Below are 19,683 nucleotides of genomic sequence, written 5' to 3'. Positions count from 1 at the left end.
TTTTCTCACAACAGTCAGATGAGAATATGTGGTTGATTCCTGGCTCCCATCACGTATTTACAGATAAGAAAATGCTGCCCAGAGCTGTGTGTCTAGGCTGAGATGGTGGCGCGGACAAGCAGTAGGGCCTGAACTGGTCCTGGAGGAGTCAAGGTCCTCTGGTTCTGGTCTGTCTGCCGTCAGCTGCAGTTTGACATTAGACCTAGATCATAGGTGCCCTAATGAAGGAAATTAAAAGTGGCAGAAAGAGATCCAGGTTTGTTTTTTTTTTTTTAACGATCAGAATAAGACCTTTTCCTCCAGGTAAGGTGCTAGAGGCCACCTTGTCCCATTAAAGTGCCCTGTGCCATTTCCGGGGGCCATTTAAACCCTCAGCTGGGCCAAGTTTCTGAACCATTCTGAGGAGGGCAGAATGGCACACCCACTTAAGAGAGCAGGGACATGTGGGCCAGGTGACCCAGTGTGGCACTGAGCTAGCCCGCTGAGGCCGAGAGTGGAGTAGGAGAGGGCAGGAGTTTCTGACCCTCAGCCTCGGCTCTGCTCTGGCAGCAGTGTGCAGACAGCCGTCTTCCCAGGGGACCCTGCAGCACTTGCTGGAGCAGAGACCCTTCTGTCTCCAGGCACTTGACTGCCAGGCCGCTCAGGTCAGAAGCAGCAAATTGTCACGGCAACTAACAGCAGCCTGGACTTGCAGTCCACATCAGTTTTGTTTTAGCCTCCCTTGTAGACTGAAAAGCTCCTTAGATGTCATTGCTGTGAGCTGTCTTTATCCCCTGCAGATATAAACAAGTGTTTGCGCAAAATGTCAGCTGACTGTGCTAGAGGGAGAATAAGTCATGAAATGGGACCCTAGCGCTTCCTGGAGCGGTGGAACACAAGGCTGAAAGCACGGTGGGCCCGTGCTGCACCTCCCAGCCATATCTCTGTGTCATCAGAAAAGCGATGGTCAACAGAAGCCAAGGCGCCATTAAAGTGCCTGGGGCGCTTGACCCTTGAACAGCTCAGTCTCTGAGACGAGCAAATGCACATCCCGGTTTTCCCTTAGAAAGACTTCCAGAAAGGCATCTCTCTAAGCCTCAGTTGCCTCCTCTGCTTCCCCAGGAAGCTCTGAGCATCAGGACGTCAGTGTGTCTGGAGAAGCGCCTCCTGCCTCCGCAGCACGTTGCCCTTCTTTCTCAGCGGGGACTGCTGTCACAGATTTTCTAGTCTGGCTGCCAGGGTTGGCCCGTCTTCCTCCTGCCAGTTTAGGGGGCAGTTTGGATAATGTCTCAGCCAGGGATGGAGATACCAGCACCAGACCCTGATTCTGATCACCTCGGCCCTAGGGCACTTACTGAAAGGGAGTGGAGGAGTCTCAGGTTAATGTGAGGCTGGAGAATCTGGCAACCTGCAGAGACAAGGAAGCCCCAGGACAGGCAGGCTGCAGCACATGAGCTCCAGCTGTGGTCAGGGTTGGGGACAATCCTGGGACCACTTCTAGTGGAGAAGAGGCAGTGCCTCAAAAGCAGACCAGGTGCTATTAGGGATAGTCGATGCTGGGCTGAAGGATGAACATGGCTAAAGGCTCATCAGGAGCCAAGCCATAAAATAGGACCATGTGTTCTTTCTTCCTCAGGGCCATACTTGGCTGAAAGACGATGAAGCTACACACTGTAAGCAGTGTGAAAAGGAGTTCTCCATTTCCCGGAGAAAGGTATGTGGGGTAGCCCTCCACTTGCTCGCCCAGGGACTAAGTTGGTACCTTGCCTGGGCCCTGGTTCTGGAGAAGGCCCGTAGGTCTAGGCCCGCTGCATTGGGTTCATGCTCACTGGTCTGCTGGCAGATGACTTCCCAGCCTGGCCCCCTTCAGGGACCTCAGCGCATTAGCACAGGCCCTGTCTCCACCAGTCCTGTCAGTGATTTGGGAGCTGGGCTGCTTGCTGCAGAAGTGGTCTAGCTGTGTGTGAGCTGAAACGTCTTTGACAGCAATAGGGCCAGAATCTGGCCTAGTTAGGCAAAGCCAGAGCCTATGGGGAGCCTGTGGGCAGTTAGGCTTAAGCCTGGCATCCAGGGGGCTATCTGGGCAGGGCACTTTCGGCCAGTGGATCTGCCTCTGCCTGTGTAGCCCGCCTTCAGGTTCCAGGAACACGTGGTCTTGGGCCCAGCCTTCAGTCCAAGGTTGACCAGGCCTTGATTGACCAGTTGGGCAGGGCAAGACACAGATGCCACACAAAATAGAGAGCCTTTATTAAAGGACTTCTGATGAGTGGCTAGCTAAAGAAACCTTGGGTCACCACCATGGAATGCAGCAATTACAGGGAACATACCCAGGCACATAAAGTATCATTGACTACCAACTCAGAGTTGTCAAGTCCAATAAACACAAAGAAAAAGAAGCTTACTCGTGCCGTTGGACACCCCCTCCAACACTCCATGGATTTTACAGGAACAGAAATGTAGAAACACGAGGTCTAGAAGAACCCCTTTCAAAATGATACAAGCCTCTGGAGGAGGGATTTTAGGGTATTAAACTTTTAAAGGTTGGTCAACTAGAGTGGGTGTGCAGGCCCAGGCAGCACAGCAGAGTCGGTAACTGCCTCTTTTCACCCTCTAGCACCACTGCCGGAACTGTGGCCACATCTTCTGTAACGCGTGCTCCAGTAATGAGCTGGCCCTGCCCTCCTACCCCAGACCAGTCCGTGTGTGCGACAGCTGCCACACGCTGCTCCTTCAGCGGTGCTCCTCCTCCACCAGCTCCTAAGGCAGAGGCCTCAGCAGGGCCTGCTTTCTAGACCAGTTGCCAGCCACAAAACAGTGCCAAACTCTCTGGGTCTTGAGTTGGTCCAGGACTTGGAAGGTTGGTTCCCAAGCTGGGCTGCTGGCCCTCTGGAACGCAGCACACAGGACTGGAAGCTGCACATGCCTCTCCTTTCCAAGTTGTACGGAATCAACTCCTCTGGATTGAAATTCTCACTTGACACCACCGGCTTTGGTTCAGATGCAACTTCATGATTTTGCTATTATCATTTTTCAATTTCCAAAGAATTAACCTCTTTTGCAACAGCCCAACTAGTTGTAATAATCAGGTCCTTTTCCTCCCTACCACCCCAGCATGCTTTCCCCTGCTTCAGAGTCAAGAAATTCACACCCTTGTGAATATCCATCATTAGCCCTGCAATAAAACTGTTTATTTTTCATTCTGGTATAATGAAGGAGCTTATGTCAGCTTCACAGGATGCCCAGAACAAGCCCCATTTCAGGACTAGAGGCCCTCAGTGAGGGTGGCTGCATCTGAGGTAGAGGCCTGAGCTTGCTGGGTTCTAGGGTGCAGGCTGCTGCCCAGCTGAATAAAGGACAAGCTCAGCTGTTACTTCCCCTACACACAACACACAGCCCCCCTAACTTCCCTCCACCGGTTAACGGCCTTGAGTACTCAGGTTACACAGGCCTAACAAGTACTGTAACACAATCAGACAGGTCAGCCCATCTGTATGCAAGGCCTCTTTTCAGTGCCCAAGTCCACCTCTCACCAGCGTCCTGACCTTGACTGTCCAGCCTCTGCTTGAGAGCCTGGCTCTCTTCCTTCTGTACTCTGTCCTAGCACAAGGCACACCCACAGCCTAGCTGATTCCACATCTGCTCACCTAACCACACCGTTACGGATGGGAAACATGGAAGGTTCAATGACGTTAGGTCCCAGATCTGTGACCAGCCTCCAAAACTGTGTGCCCTGCTTCAAAGCTACATTCATTCCAAAGTGCAGATTTTTGAGTCCTATTTAAGGAAGCACATGGCAGCAAAAAGGGACTTTGTCCTCTTCCCTAACCTAATCTGAGCAGCTTTGTTAACCTCATTCAGGGCCCAACTTTTCCCAATGTTTACATACCACACTTCCCCCAAGTGGTCTAGCATTAGATCTGCACCTTGTTTGCAGTGTGCCCAGTTTTTACTCCAACTTGCTGGGGAGCCTTAGGTTAAGTCACTCCTCAGCCTGTCTCATCTGCACACAGAAGGGGAGCAGGATACCTCCCTGCTTCAAGACAGTTCTGACAGTTCCCACCGCTACCACACTAAGTGCTCTTCCCTTTATCATCCTGATTTCTTCTAAAACCTGCCCCTGCCCCATGCCCCAAGCACTACTCACAAAGGATGCTTGTGCTGGATACTAAATATCTAGCTTCATGGAAAAGAATTTAAGACACCAGTTATGTACCTGAACTTTGGAACCCTCAGTTTCTGGTTTGGCAAACTTCCCCTTACTTGGGCAAACAAGGAGGGACAGATAAAAGGCGGTGTTTCTCCAGCTTAAATACAGATTGTGGAGGGGTAAGGGTCATGATAAATGACACGAAGTCTGGAGACTCGGACCGTTCCTAACAAACTCCCAGGGTGAAGATGCTGGCCCATGGAGTACAGTGTTCCAAAGAAACAATGTTTCTAGGTATTTTTTCAAGTTGCTTCAACAAAGATGTTCCTTGTTAAAAAACCAAAAACTAAAGGACTAGGGAAGATGAAGGAACACTCGCCTTGTGCCTGACTTCCCCAGACACAGACCAAGTAAAGATCTCAAGGGCATTACTAGGTTTAGAACAGTGCATCCCCAGAAAATTCTCTCCAAGCCTGCAGAACACAATTTATACAACATTAGAATACTTCTGTATCCCCAACCCAACTGAAGGTATGCACCCAGTTTTCAGAGCACATGGAAGGGCAAGAGGATACAGAGTCCTTCAGTACATCTTCGTGTAGTGCTGCCAACTGCAATCTTCAAGACGTGCTATCATTCTAAGCAGTTTTTCTACCTTCGCCATACTAACCACACCCCTTCAGCACTGTCAGCAGATAAAAATAGCTTCGAACAGCACAAGCCTATGTTCACAGCTCCAATTCTGAATTCTAACCTCAATGCAGCAAACTTAATTTAGAGGGATGATGAATGAGTGGCAATTCCCAAATTACCAGTGTTAAGTGTCTGAAGGTAATTCTAGAACTATACCTGTATTGCTTACTACTTTCCTAGCAAATGCCATTGAGTTTTACCTACAATAAAGATTTCAATTAGAGTTAAAACTAATCATTTGTTCTCAGAAGTATTTGATAGCTTTATACTTTATAAATTAACTTTATCAAGTAATTTTGCTCCTAAGCAGACTTGATCTTGAGGAGCAAAGCAAAAATAAAAGACTGAATCTCATTTCAAAGTCCTCTATGAGCTAGCTCCTTCTAGAAGGTACCTCATAGAATCAAAATTCAAAAGATGCCACAAGATTGCCGCTGGCACTTCCTCAGCCATGCTCAAGCAGAGACATGCAGAGCGTAACAGAGGACACTTCTGCCTCCCCCTTGGCCTTGTGCAAGTGCTTAGCAAGTCAAAGGCAATTCAGATGGCATCCTGTGCAGCCAGGCCAAACATACAGACCTTCCACAGAACCCCAAAGCTTACTTTACCTTCAGCTGTACTGGAAGGAAAAGTCTGAAGACATCTACACAACAGCCACAACTGCCAAGCCTGTCTGCCACAGCCAGAGACGCGGGCCACTGTTCACCTACGCCCCAGACAGCAAGGAAGCACCAACAGACAGTCCACGTGACACCGAAGCACAGACCAGACAAAGTGCGGTTTCTAAAAGGAAGATTTATTCGACAAGTTTCACTTAGCGCAATACACCTAAAAGGAAAACCACAATACAATGAAAAATTTAAATCAAGGCCTCAGAATTTCATACAAACACCAAGACCAAAATCCTAAAGTATTGGTATTGCGTGTCCAATTTCCCCCATTAACTTAAAAAAAAAAAGCTTAAACTTACGTGCCATAGAGGTTATTAAATGAAACTAGAATTAACAAACATGCCAAATGTTTCACTTTTAATTGTAGACACAGCTCCTATATTGAGTTTTACAAAAAAAGCATGTCTTTCAACATGCATCCAGACAGTGTTCAATGTAATGTGATGTAAGAGCAACATTTAACATAATTCAACTGCTTTAACCTAAATACACTTACTGCTTAAGTACATCCTACAAGAGAACTAACTTGAGAAAAGCTGAAAATTATTTAACAGTAATAGTTTACTCAACCTAGTTGTTACATCCTAGATGAATGTGTTCAAAAATACTGAACCTTAAGTCTTTAAAACAATCCTGATTTCCACTTAGAGTAAGCATAAATCACAAGCTTGTATTGCAAAACTGTTAAAACTTAAGTTTTTCTTTTAAAAAATGTTGACCAAGAGTCAGTGATCAGGATCAATTACATTCCCCATCCACCACTCATACTGGACATGCTAGACATCCCTCCCATTCCGTTCACTCCCACAGATGTTCGGCTTCCACTACTGTAGTAGCTGCTGTTCACTGCTCCTTGGCTGCCTGCAAAGAGATCAATTTGACAAGTCAGGATAAGTATCAGATTAGCAGTCAACTAAAATATAGCATTCCAAAAAAAAGTTTAAAAAGTATACGAGTACAAATGGCTGCTGTCCAAGTGGCGAGAAGCATGTTTGGGAAAAGGGACTCCCGACTCCAAACAAGTCTCAATAAACCCCTTTTCTCTGCAGTACCAACTTGCCAGACTCGTGTGCTACCATTTATTTGGATGCTTCAGGATCAACGTTGAAAAAAGTTTAAAGGAAAACTAGTGTTTTTCAAAAATTGCAAAATTACTTCATGTTGTTTTTAAAGCTAAACAAAGCATTTTAAAAAAAATTTACCGTAAACATTCACAATGTGTCCATTGAATGGCATGTATGAATAGGGAGCACAGGGGCAATCTCTTGCTTTTCCTATTCATGGTGGGCAGGAAGTGAGACAATAAAGTTGGACTAAAGGCAACTCACTGTGCCCAAGATGGCAGCCTCCATGGAGTTAAATAAGAGCCATTGACTGCTATAGAAAGTGTTATTACAACATATCAATATTTGCTATTGGGAATTTAAATTATATTTTTTGAGAAAATATTTACCTATGCAATGTTTGATTGAAAATCACTGGAGTTTTCCTGTAAAACTTGGTCTGCAAAAGGATTTTGTAGGGTAAGACTATAATACCAAAATCACCATTCTTTAGACCAACTGAAAAAATTAATTAATAAAACCAATCCTAGGTTAACTGACTAGTAAATACGGTCTTGAACCCAACCACCATTCTAAATTCTCCCTCCATCTAACATGGATTTACTGCTAACAAAAAGACAGAAAAAGAGAACGACTTTAATGTTTTAACAAACGGAGGCAGACGTTTTCTGGCTCGACATTATTCAAAGTTGCAATATCGACTATTTTGAATTCATAGAATACTTCCCCCTCCCAATGATTGATTCTGAAAATTAAACTATTTGAATATTTATATTAGGATCAAGAACATACATTTAATAACCCAATTTTACCAAAAAAGGAGCCTGAACATTCCCAACTAAAGAAACCTGCCTGAAACTTATTCTAAGTATATTAAAAAAACACTTACCGTATCCACTCATGCTGCTCTGGCCACCATAGCCGCCTCCATAACCACCACTCAGCTGCTGGCTGGCCGGGCCACCGTAACTGGACTGGTTTGCTGTTAAGTTAAGACAACATTAGAACCTTGTTTCTTATGTAATGTGGTACCTGGTGGTACCCGGCTTGTAATTCTAAATCTATTATTTTCCAGTCTTGATCTTAGTATCACTAGAGCCCGCTGTACCACCTTCTGCCTATTGCCTATGACCAGACTACCTTTCTATCCATTGTATGAGCTAGTCAAACACTTAAAAACCACAAGGCCAAAAGTATACACATCAGCAGGACTGAATCCACGTTTCCTTAAGTAGAGGCATTTTGACAACACCTTATGAAACTGCTTAATTGGATTTAATGGGATTTTCCCCCATGATTCCATATAATAAGGGTGTTTCAATACACAGGTATCACTGAACACCTAATTATGCCCAACAATTTATTCTGATCCTGTGCTTTTTTGCTAAATATTTTAGGCTTATACTTCATACTTAAACAATTCAACTAATTTCTTTCTACAGTCCCCTCCCCCACAAGTACTTCAAACCAACTTATCTATTCTAAACATTTTATGTAACTCACATTTAATGCATACTATTCAAATAAAAACTTTTCTTTGCCTAAATTTTGCTAAACCCCTTATATATAAATTAACTTAACTTATATAAATTGACTTCTATAAATATAAATGTTTTGGTTTTTAAAAAAACTAACGATATTTACACAAGCCCATGCCTCCCATCATTTGGCTACCATAAGCACCACCGCTTGCTCCTGCTGTAGAATTCAAGAAGAGTTCTACATATCTGTGTTCTGAAATGAGAGAAAAGGCATACAAGGTTAGCTTAAAAAAAAGACACTAAAGTGATATTTACACAAACCCATGCCTCCTAGCATTTGGCTACCGTAAGCACCACCGCTTGCTCCTGCTGTAGAATTCAAGAAGAGTTCTACATATCTGTGTTCTGAAATGAGAAAAAAAAGTTTGAAAATATATGTTGGTGAAAGAAGATAAACTCTTTTAAGTTCTTTTAAGTAGATCTGTGAACTTATTACTTTTAGTAAAAAAAATTCTAGCTGCTTGTTCTCAGGTGATTTACTTCATGCAGGTTTTAAAAAGCAGTCAAGCATTCATCTAAATCGCTTAAGTCTGTCAATCAAGCATATACCTTAAGTCAGTGTTCTTATCAAATTAACTTATCAAATTCATTTTAGTCATAGCAACCCAAGAACTTTTAAAGATCCACAGAACCCTATCACTAGATTAAAAAATTTTCACATCCTCAGTATTCCTCTATTATAATCATTAGTCACACAACTATCTGTAAAGAGACCCCAAAATCCTTAAATCACACTTACGCATATTTGCTTTGTCTTTTGACATAGCTGCCACAGCATCTTCGTGAGTTGCAAACTCGACATCTGCTTCACCAGTTACTCTGCCATCAGGACCAATTTCAATATGTACTCTCACAGGGTTGAGTGGTGAAAAAAACTAAATACAAGGTATTTCAAAGAATCAAAATCAAACCTTGTTACAAGAAACAAAATTTTTAACATGCTGCTTCACTTAAGTAGAACCACCACCACGTTTGTACCGCTATACTGAAATAGACAATTTATCCATCTACCCTCCACTTACGTTATAAATGTCGTTCTCAGTAGCTCTGTAAGGTAACCCCCGCATGTGAACACAGTGTCCTGTTGTGCTCTGGAAAGTAGAGCCACCATCCCCGTATCTGTGATCTGACATTCCTGAAAAACAGTAATTGAGGTCTAGATGAACAAGAGTGTAAGTATCCCTCAGAAGAGAAATTCAATTCTTACCTTACCTCTTCCGAATCTATCTGACCCAAATCCATAGCCATCATTATAGCCATTATAATCATCATAGCCTCCATAACCTGAAAGACAAAAAGTACTATCACTACATGAAAACACTCGCCAAGAACAGACCTCATGACACTTGCACAGTCTACATACCTCCACCATAAGCACCACGCCTCATCCTTTCAAAGCCAGCTCCTCTTCCAATGCTGTTATACCCTCTGCCAGCCCCAGGTCTGTCATAGGGACCTGGTCGCTGCATGGCCATAAGTTTTCGTGGTGGATCATAGTGAGTTCTAACTTCAGCTCGACTGCTCTTAAAGATTTCGATATACCTAAAGCATTGTTCATGAGGAAGGGGGGTGGGGAAGGGAGAGAAAACATTAGTTCATTTCATACAGGTTATTTAGTTACACAAGAAAACAATGAAGTCATAGCCATGAAACTGACTAATATTTAAAGCCAGATTTCTTATATTTGCATAGGCAATGACCAGAAATTCACTCAATTTTAAGATTTAATGTAAACTTTATAGGAGAAAAACATCCTCCTCTGAGGCAGAGCGCCCAACCTTAGGGGTAGAGAGGAGTACTGTAAATGTCTTAGGAGGGAAAGAATTCCACTCAACTTTCAACATTTCATGTCTTAAATCCATTGGCATCATGTATAGCAAGTGGGCTAAAAAGCCAGCCTCCACCAACAGTCTAGCCCACACTACACATCTCCTTCCGCCAATAAATTCCCCAGCCTATGCTTTTAGTAGGAATCAGCATAGGTAAGCGCATGCTTCAATGAAAAATAGTCACAAGCAAAGAGAATAAAACCTTTTGTGACAATTTCTTGAAAGCTATGCTTATTAATACATATGCAGAATATTTATACAGCAAGAAAAAGTTTGTTGCATTTCAACTTTAAAAACAAGATCAGAAAGTATCACATTTTCTTATGGTAATATTAATTTACTAGGTGGGTGTTATTACAGCTAAAGCCAGGTTTGCATTAACATTTTTAAAACCATAGTCTCTCAACTCCACTGACTAGGGTTAATTAGGATTCTTACAAAATTGTGAAGTAGATCAAATTAACTGGGGACAATTTTAAAATCTAAAATTTAATCTGAAAGTACTATCGGACTTTTGACACTGGAAAAGTTTGAAAATTGTGGCAAAATATCAAATAGACTATGAAATCAGATTTTTTTTCCCTTGATTCTAAGCAGAGAGAATATGGATTTAATTGTTTACCATAAGAAAAGTGACAAATCCAACCAACCATCCATCCCCACCTGTGCCCTATTCTTTCCTTGTGTTTCTTTAGAGCCTTTTCAGCTATTTCCTGTGAAGCAAACTGCACGAAGGCCTCCCCCGTACTCCTCCCCTGGAAGTCCACCGGCAATGTTATCCCATTTGGCACGATTTCCAACCCTTCAACCCAAGGACAAATAACCCCAGTAGGGGGGCAATATTAACATCACAAGCCCAGAAATGATTCTTCTTATAGCTTTAAATAAACCAGAATTTTAACTTTAGGTGAATGGTATGCTTTCAACAAGTACTCTTTAAAAAAGCATTGCAGTAATATGAAGTTCCATTATTACAAACTATAACTCAATTCTTAACACATCCCATGACATGGTATACAAGAAAACACTTGGAACACAGGATGCATTAAGAATTCAACAATTAAAAACACTTATTTATCTATGCAACTTAATGTTGAATTATACAAGAATTACACACATTTTCAAGCATTAAATACAATAGTTTTGCTAAATTCAAAGATACACCTTTTACCTCATTTCATATTTTTCAATGTTTTAAAGTTAGTGGAACTTCAGTTTTTAAAAATTACATATTTAAACATTTCATATACAAATTGAAACATTGCTTAGTCATACAATTGACAAACATACAATCTAAGCTTTCAACAAACAACTGATCTAACACAGCACAATCATGCACTCTTATTCTCTAACAGTAGTATGATTCACTTCTGGAAATTCCGTCTATGAAAAATCCTTTCCGTGGATACATTCCCAAGCTTACAAAAAGGACTTAAAGCACTTTCCTAGAAGATATGAAATTATGTTCATATTTAACGATGTTGACAGATAGCATTCAATTCTCACCAATTTAGACAAAAACAGTAAAAATAGACTTGATTTCAAAAATTCTGGCAAAACATTAGGACTTGATACATATCTAATAGTCAAAATTTTAATACATACTACACTAAACCATGAAAGGATTTGTTAATTCCAATTTATAACATCATGAATATTAAGCAACAATATTTAAGATATATGCTCTAACATTCTGCTAAACATTCAAATACTTTAGGCCCAAAACAATTTCAAAACAGTTTCTGTACTTCAGATACTAAGACTACATTCAACCTACACTTCCTTTCCCTAGTTTTTCTTGCATAAACAGAATGAGATCATTAGAGACATTTCTGACCCCAGTACCTACTGTGTCTTACAATATAGACACCTGCCATAAATTACAACAGCCTAACATACTAATCTAATGTTAAGGGATCTTACCTTTAATGTGAAGTATTTTGCTGAAGAGCAATGTGAGGAAAGTAGTTAAGTTGTTGAGGACAATCCTCAAAGATCTACTCTGAACTACAATACTAAATATAAGCAAAGTTAGCATTTTGGAAATAATTAATCCACCTTTAAGATGGGCTTAAATTATTTGACGGTCTCCAGGAAGAAGAAAACATCTGCATATACTCACAACCTATTTAAATATCTAAGCTTCTCAACTTTTAAGTCTATTCAATCACATGTTGCCAGCTGCTAGCCAGAACTCACTGCTCAACAACAAACACGACTACATACCTGAGAAGAACTGAACAATTTCTTCCTTGCTACATCCAAATGGGAGTCCTCTAAGCCGTACAAAGCCATCATTGGCCGTGTCAGGACTATTTGGACCAGTATGCTTCAACACCCAATCCATTTCAACGTTGTTTGACTTGAATACTGAAAGAGGTGCTTAGAATTAGTCAACTTCGGAAAGTTACAGAACAACGTTCAGACTTCCTGGGTCTTTAGATAATCTAGGAAGAGCTGCCATAAACTCTTAGATGACCATTTCCATGCGGTCAAATACCTAAAATTCAGAAGGGGTAAGATAGATTTCTATTTGTTTAATGTTTTATTTACTGTTACTAGGGCAACGTAAATCAAACCTTCAACATATCTGTGTCCCATAGTTTCTCTGTCTTTTTTCAGGGCCAATTTGACTTCATCTTCTGATTCAAGTTCAACAAAAGCCTCGCCACTCGGTCTGCCTTCTCTGGTGTAGATGAAACGAATACCTTGAGCCCCATTTTGAATTTTGCAGTCTGGAAAGAAAACAACCGTTAATACAGAATTTAAAACTAAAAACCACCTCTGGGCGATACAGATAAAATGCCTATACATACCCCCACTATAAAGGAAATCATTTGCAAAACCTAGAATGAGCAACATTACTAACTCCTAAGGTGTCTTAGTAATTAAGCAGTTTTCCTCTCATGACCAAACTTTCTTATTCCCCTGAATACATTTCCAATCCATCAAGAAAATCCAATATTCAAAGCAGTTTCTTACCGAACTTATCTCCAACTCATTACTTGTGTGTGTCCATTAAACATACTTTTAATAACTCCTCAGCAAATTTTTCAATCTGGACTTTGTGATTTTATGGTCTTTTCTGAATACACTTGGTTTGGACTTTTGACCCGGGGTATTTGACAGTTTTACCTTACTAGAAGCAACATCACAGTTTCTTGCTCAAATCCGAACTGCAGGGCCAATACTCACCTGAAAGGGGATCAATGTTACCAAGCTAAAATGCTCCAAACGCACAGCTGAAGCCAAACCCAGTCCTGCTCACTGCAAGGTGGCTTCCCATGTACTTGCTTCTTGTTTTCGTTTTCCGTTACATACACTGAATTCAGATAGTAAGTCAATACTACAAATATCCTTCCAACCTGTAAATTTCTACCAAATATCATCTTTCAGTCTAATCTTACACTAATAATGAGAACACGGGCATTTGGCAGACATTCAAGGAAACCTACATACTGGAAAAAAAGCTACCCAGGCAAGAAAACTTTCCCGGGTTTCAGTGCCCTCAACTATAAAGCGAGCCAGACCACGAACTCTTCAATTACCAAATCCCGATTAGGAAAACTGTCTTAAATTAAGAAGCGATATTTTCTTTTTCCGAAACAGAATGCCCCTTTTCAAATCAATACCCAAATTTGAAAAGTGTTAGCAGTTTAAATTTGTAAGGTATTTGCTGAGCTACTCGGCAAATTTTCCCAAGATTGCGGGGAAAATCCGGTCTATTCCCATTTATCCTTTGTAAGAAAAGACATCCAGAGAAAAATACTTAAAAAGATAAACAAAAATTCCACCAGAGGCCGCATTCCCCCAGGAGCGCCGGGCGGGTGGGGCTTTCGCAATTTCCATTGCGTAACCGCAGCCGGCTGGGCGCGCTCGACAGCGGGAACGGCTGCCGCCCGCGCCCCACTAGGGGGCGCCACGGGCTCGGCCCCGCCGTCGTCGCTGTCGCCTCCTCGCTCGCCCGCCCTGCGGCCCCAGGTGCTTAACTCCAGCCTCCGTTTCAGACTCACCAGAAAAAAACCGCTGCACTTCGTCTGCAGAGCAAGACCAAGGCAAGCCCCGGACCTTCACCACGAACCCCTCACCGCCTTCGGTGCCCAACATCATGGTCTCCTAGTGGGTGCTGGCGTCGAATCAGACTGCAAGACCCGGGACGGCAGTCAGACCTGGAAAAAACGTTAAAATGAAACAGCCCTCCGCTGTCGAGACGGCCCGCCTGCCCGCGGAGCCTCAGGATGGGTCGACCCCGTGAGGACGTTCCGACCCCAGCGAATCTAACAACGAGTGCCCCACTTGCCAGCAGCCGGACGCCCGAAGCCGCTCTGCGCACCAAGTATCGTGGCCCCAAGCCGAGGGGGAACCCGGCCTAGCGCCAGCGTGGAGGCTAGGAAATGGCGGCGGTCGCTTCCGCTCCGCCTCCTCCGACATCTCACACAATAGAGTCGGCGCGGCCTGCAGGCCTCAGCGGCCCCGCCGCAACTCGGCGAACCATTCCTGGCTCCTAACGGCAGCTCTCACCTTGCCAAAGACTCTCACGCTCTACACAGACCCAGGGGCAAGCAATCCTCGCAAAACTGACAGCCTCAGGGGACGCTGGATGGTAAACACCGAACAACAAACACTCACCTGCAAACACAACTTCGGCGCGGCTGAGGCGAAATGGCTAGTGGGCGCCTGCGCAACCTAAATAAGGCCCTTTGAACAAGCTCTGCGCACGCGCAGCCAGGTGCCCGCCCCGCCCTCTTGCGTCACACAGAGCTCGGACGCATGCGTAGTTTTACGAGCCGGCCCACTCCAGCCAGCTAATTATTATTCGCATGCGTATTTGGTTCAGCCCCACCCACCTCGTTCAACCCACTAGGCTGTTTTGCGCCTGCGCCTTACCGCGATTAGCGCGCCTTAGCGGGTTTAGTCTCTCGCGCATGCGTCTTCCTTCAAACTGCTCTCGATTTACCCTTCAGAAGGGGGAGGGGAATGGCGGCAGCCAGTTCTTCATAGGAACTGTATGAGAGTTTCGGGCTCTGGGTTGTGATGAGGTGTCCCTAGCGTGTTATCCGCAGTCCTGCCCGACCTGAAGGTACAGAGGCTCCCCGCCCTCGCGCCGCCAGTACTCCTCTTCTCCCTAGAGCCAGTCCGTGACCAACCGGGCGCTGCGGAACGGCATTCTTGTGCGCCCGAAGCCACCTCCGCGGTACCCGGAGCGCATCCAAGGCCTTCGCCCCGCCACTGCCCCTTACCTGCCGCCGTTGGGCCTGGGGCTTGGACCCACGCGGGGTCTCCGTGCCCGTGCCTCAGTCCCGTACCCCGCTTTTGCCCTAACGAACTCCCACCCTGCGACCCCCGCTTCCTCGCCTCGGGTCAGCCGGCGGGGCGCTCGCACGAGAGTGGGGCGCCGGATGCCGCGTCCCGCCGCGCCTCGTGAGCGCAGGTTGAGCCGCCGGTGCGCGCCCGACTCCCCTCTCTCGAGCAGGTTCCCGCTTAATTCTCCCAAAGCTAAGCAGATAACCGTTACGGCTTCCCCCCAGGTGGGTCGCCCCGCGTGCTCATAAGACACTAGTGATGTTCGAGACTAGTGGATAATCCCAGATTTCCTGCAGCACTGCAGAAACTGGGACCATTCCTGTTGCCTCCCAGTCCTCCCCTTAGCTGATCCCAGTTGTCCTCAAGCCAGGGGTAACACAGCACAGGTCTGTCTTGAGTACCACCATGGGTAGATACAAGTAAAACATGTTTTCACCCCTGCAATGATGTAGAAGCCACATCCAGTTTTGGGGGTTTTGTGTTTGTTTGTTTTCCTTAAAATCTTTAGTTTTGAGACAGGACAGGAGTCTTACAGATACACATGGAAAAGCAATCCATGATCACAGTTGAAAGCGAAGACAATGTAGTCAAAGTTTTTATGCCTGTCAGCTAGCTAATGCTGAAGCTCTGAGTATGACATGCTGCAGGCCTCAAAGGAATGGTAACTAGTATTCCTCTCCTTCCTCTGCCTCTCCTTCAACAGAATCCACACAACCTCATAATCCTTCTCGAGGGCAGCCATGTCCTCATGGGCCTCAGAAAACTCCTTGCTCCATGCCCTCACCCACATACCATTGAACTAAAACATGCTTGGCATGCATCAGGTCAAACTTGTGGTCCAGGTGAGCCCAGGTCTCAGCGATGGCTGTGGTGTTGCTTAGCATGCACACAGCTTGCTTTATTTTGGCCAGGTCTCCACCAGGTACCACAGTGGGAGGCTGGTAATTAATGCCAACCTTGAAGCCAGTGGAGCACCAATCCACAAACTGGATGCTATGCTTGGTCTTGATGGTGTCAGTGGCAGCATTGACATCTTTGGGAACAACATCACCACAGTACAACAGGAGGAGCAAGCCATGTATTTACCATGGCAGGGGTTGCATTTCACCATCTGGTTGGCTGGCTCAAAGCAAGCATTGGTGATCTCTGCTACAGAAAGCTGTTCATGGTAGGCTTTCTCAGCAGAGATGACAGATGTGGCCAGAGGGAAGTGGATGCAGGGATAGGGCACCAGGTTGGTCTGGAACTCTGTCCGATCCACACTCAGGGCTCCATCAAACCTCAGGGAAGCAGTGATGGAGGACACTATCTGGCTAAGAAGGAGGTTAAGATTCATGTAGGTTAGGCACTCAGTATCAAGATTTCTACAACAGATGTCATGGATGGCCTCATTGTCTCCCATGAAGGCACAATCAGAGTGCTCCAGGATGGTGTGGGTGGTGAGGATGGAGTTGTAGGGCTCATTTGCAGCTGTGGAAACCTGGGGGGCTGGTTAAATGGAGAACTCCAGCTTGGATTTCTTGCCATAATTGACAGAGAGACATTCCATCCCCAGGGAGGTGAACCCAAAACCAGTTCCTCCACCAAAGCTGTGGAAAACCAAGAAGCCCTGAAGACCTGTGCACTGGTCAGCCAGTTTCTGAATTCGGTCCAAGACAAGGTCAATGATTTCCTTGCCATGGTGTAGTAACTTCAGGCATAGCTATTGGCAGCAGCATCTTTGCCTGTGATGAGCTGCTCAATGTGGAAGAGCTGGTGGTAGGTGCCAGTGCGAACCTCATCAATGACTTGGTGCCAAGTCTACAAACACTGCTCTGGGCACGTGCCTGCCAGCACCTGTCTCGCTGAAGAAAGTGTTGAAGGAGTCCTCTCCCCCAACAGTCTTGTCTCTTGGCATCTGGCCATCAGGCTGGATGCCGTGTTCCAGGCAGTAGAGCTCCCAGCAGGCATTGCGGATCTAGACACCAGCCTGGCCAACGCGGATGGAGATGCACTCACACTTGGGGGCTACGGATTAGCAGGCGCAGGCAACAGAAATAGACGCCGGTCTTGGCTACCATCCCCAACAAGCTAAGAGTCAAGGTAAGTAACACACTCCGTTTTCCAGTTTTAATGGGTTAGAAAACTGAAGAGGAAATTGAATAGAGGATGAAGGTAATGCAAGATAAGGTCACAGCGGTAGGCAAGGCCCAATCCTGAAAGGCCGTTTAGGCCTTGACAATGGTGATAACTCCAAACGCAGAAGGCTTTGGCAGGTCTTCATCAGGGTACAATAGGACTTGTTTGAAAAGGAAAATTATTACTAGGTGTGAAGAGGACTCAGATGGACAAAAGTGGTGATGCTGCTTGCCCTCAATTGCAAATGGAGCTAGAGGAGAATAGAGGGCATTTTGGCTGAAGTCACCAAGATGTGGGATTCCATGCACATTGGACTAGTACACAGGAGGGCTATTGGCAATATATATTCAAAGTCTTTAAAAAATACACATCTTTGGAAGGGGGTTTTGGGGGAGAATGGATACACATATAGCTAAGTCCCTCCCCTGTTCATCTGAAACTACCACACATTGTTAATCGGCTATACCCTAATACAAAATTAAAAGTTTAAAAGTTTGAAAAAATATATACATCCCATTTGACCCAAACATTCCATTTCCACTTTTGCACCGTTTTAAATTTATGAGAATGTTCATCACAGCATGAAACAGGTAAATTTTAGAAGCAACCTAAATGTCAAATGGTGTATTGAATAAATTATGGTACAACTTTATCATGCATCATCACCAGGGCAAAATTGATTCCTGAGTGTGAGGAGGAGAGAATACAACTAAGCTATTACAATGGTTTTTGGCCACAGTACCTAAACAAGAGGTACAGTGTACCTATGCTATTAATATTTCATGTCGGGGAGAAAAAAAAGTTGAGAAAAACTGATGTATGTAGAATACTTTGCAGTTATTAAAAATGGTGACTAGAAGTATGTTTTTGGAAAGACATTTACAATATTTGTTGAGTGGAAAAAAACAATGAAACATTATGCATTGTTAAGACTTCCCTGGTGGCTCAGATGGTAAAGCATCTGCCTACAATGTGGGAGACCCGGGATCGATCCCTGGGTCAGGAACATGCTCTGGAGAAGGAAATGGCAACCCACTCCAGTACTCTTGCCTGGAAAATCCCATGGATGGAGGAGCCTGGTAGTCTACAGTCCATGGGGTCACAAAGAGTCGGACATGACTGAGTGACTTCACTTATGAAGCAATAATACAGTATGGCTCAACATCCTGGAAATATAATTATGCACATGCACAGGAAAGAAACTATATATATATGGAAAAGATATAATCCAAGGTGTTTACAGGGACTTTAGGTGATAGGAACATGGGTAAGTTTTTTCTTCTTCTCCTATGTATTTTCTCTCTCTCTCTCTCTCTCTTTTTTTTGGCCATGCACGGAGCTGCTCACGGACTCTTAGCTCCCCAACCAGGAATTGGGCCCATGCACCCTGCAATGGGAGTGGGGATTCTTAACCCCTGAACCTCCAGAGAAGTCCCTCTTCTTTGCTTTTCAGTTGTCAATCAGATCAGATCAGATCAGATCAGTCGCTCAGTCGTGTGCGACACTTTGCGACCCCATGAATCACAGCACGCCAGGCCTCCCTGTCCATCACCAACTCCCAGAGTTCATTCAGACTCACGTCCATCGAGTCAGTGATGCCATCCAGCCATCTCATCCTCTGTCGTCCACTTCTCCTCCTGCCCCCAATCCCTCCCAACATCAGAGTCTTTTCCAATGAGTCAACTCTTCACATGAGGTGGCCAAAGTACTGGAGTTTCAGCTTTAGCATCATTCCTTCCAAAGAACACCCAGGACTGGTCTCCTTTAGAATGGACTGGTTGGATCTCCTTGCAGTCCAAGGGACTCTCAAGAGTCTTTTCCAACACCACAGTTCAAAAGCGTCAATTCTTCAGCACTCAGCCAACCCAGTGCAGCGTGGCTCGACCCTTTCGTCGGCATAATCATAGTTGTCTTAAATAAGAGCTCCTCCAACACCTGGTGCGGGCTTTGAAACCATCTAAACCACTCTGTGTATTCTGATACATTTGCTTTTTTTACATGCGACAGAAAAACAAAGGGGTCCTCACAGCCAGCCCCCACAGGGAGGCCCAGCATCCTGGCCAAGGGGAGGGGCTGGTGCTCCTGATGGAGTAAAGTCTGCTTCTGGGGCCACCTGGAAAGGGGATCTTAACATCCTCTCTTCAGTTCACTCAGCATGTCTCCTTTGGGCAGAATGTGACTGCCATTGGTTTTGAACCTTCAAGGTATTGGCCCCGAATATTGAGAGTATTCTGATTACTGAATGCTGAATATTGAAGCTTCCCACGGCTTCAGCCAGGACACTCACTGTGGTTGAATCCTTCAGCCAGGAATTCAAAATGTACTGATGACTAGTCT

The 19,683-nt window shown here is 44.7% G+C and overlaps 2 protein-coding genes and 1 pseudogene across 18 annotated transcripts in view; 1 reads left to right on the top strand and 2 right to left on the bottom strand.

Moving 5' to 3' along the window:
- The window catches only part of RUFY1 (RUN and FYVE domain containing 1), a 68,043-nt gene extending 64,867 nt beyond the window's left edge, over positions 1 to 3,176 (top strand). For 4 of the 5 annotated variants that reach the window (XM_055539207.1, XM_055539202.1, XM_055539219.1 and 1 more), the window contains 2 exons: positions 1,616 to 1,693; positions 2,594 to 3,176. In XM_055539207.1, coding sequence (XP_055395182.1) covers positions 1,616 to 1,693; positions 2,594 to 2,740 — 225 coding nt within the window. In that variant the 3' untranslated portion in view covers positions 2,741 to 3,176. Of the gene's footprint in view, positions 1 to 63; positions 1,535 to 1,615; positions 1,694 to 2,593 lie in introns of those variants that run through there. The other variant, XM_055539210.1, reaches the window with a different exon arrangement.
- A 2,418-nt stretch (positions 3,177 to 5,594) lies between these two features.
- On the bottom strand, positions 5,595 to 14,708 carry HNRNPH1 (heterogeneous nuclear ribonucleoprotein H1). Of its 13 annotated transcripts, none has more exons than XM_055539265.1 (14): positions 14,554 to 14,707; positions 13,938 to 14,093; positions 12,504 to 12,659; positions 12,151 to 12,294; positions 10,588 to 10,726; positions 9,459 to 9,637; positions 9,308 to 9,379; positions 9,118 to 9,251; positions 8,835 to 8,970; positions 8,381 to 8,440; positions 8,229 to 8,288; positions 7,444 to 7,536; positions 6,944 to 6,993; positions 5,595 to 6,351 (listed from the first exon to the last, which is right to left on the bottom strand). In XM_055539265.1, exons 2-13 carry the CDS (start codon positions 14,032 to 14,034, stop codon positions 6,944 to 6,946), a joined length of 1,320 nt encoding a protein of 439 aa, XP_055395240.1. In that variant the 5' UTR covers positions 14,035 to 14,093; positions 14,554 to 14,707; the 3' UTR covers positions 5,595 to 6,351. The 13 variants fall into 13 exon arrangements, with proteins under 13 accessions (XP_055395240.1, XP_055395236.1, XP_055395230.1 ...); XM_055539261.1 differs by having other exon boundaries at positions 8,199 to 8,288; positions 9,118 to 9,230; XM_055539255.1 differs by having other exon boundaries at positions 8,199 to 8,288; positions 14,554 to 14,706.
- A 1,185-nt stretch (positions 14,709 to 15,893) lies between these two features.
- LOC129622726 (tubulin alpha-1B chain-like) lies at positions 15,894 to 17,292 on the bottom strand (annotated as a pseudogene).
- Between the last annotated feature and the right edge of the window lie 2,391 nt (positions 17,293 to 19,683).

The sequence above is a fragment of the Bubalus kerabau genome, chromosome 1 (assembly GCF_029407905.1).
Source record: "Bubalus kerabau isolate K-KA32 ecotype Philippines breed swamp buffalo chromosome 1, PCC_UOA_SB_1v2, whole genome shotgun sequence".
NCBI lineage: Eukaryota > Metazoa > Chordata > Mammalia > Artiodactyla > Bovidae > Bubalus > Bubalus kerabau.
The sequence above is the reverse complement of the archived record's forward strand: the minus strand, read 5'-3'. Positions and strand labels throughout refer to the sequence as shown.

Bases quoted from the DNA above. Each gene is read 5' to 3' on its own strand.
- HNRNPH1 (XM_055539230.1), bottom strand. From the start codon at position 14,034: ATGATGTTGGGCACCGAAGGCGGTGAGGGGTTCGTGGTGAAGGTCCGG. The intron at 12,660-13,937 runs GTGAGTCTGAAA...TTTTCTTTCCAG, and splicing joins AGTGCAGCGGTTTTTTTCTG to ACTGCAAAATTCAAAATGGG. The intron at 8,289-8,380 runs GTAGCCAAATGC...CTCTCATTTCAG, and splicing joins AGCAAGCGGTGGTGCTTACG to AACACAGATATGTAGAACTC.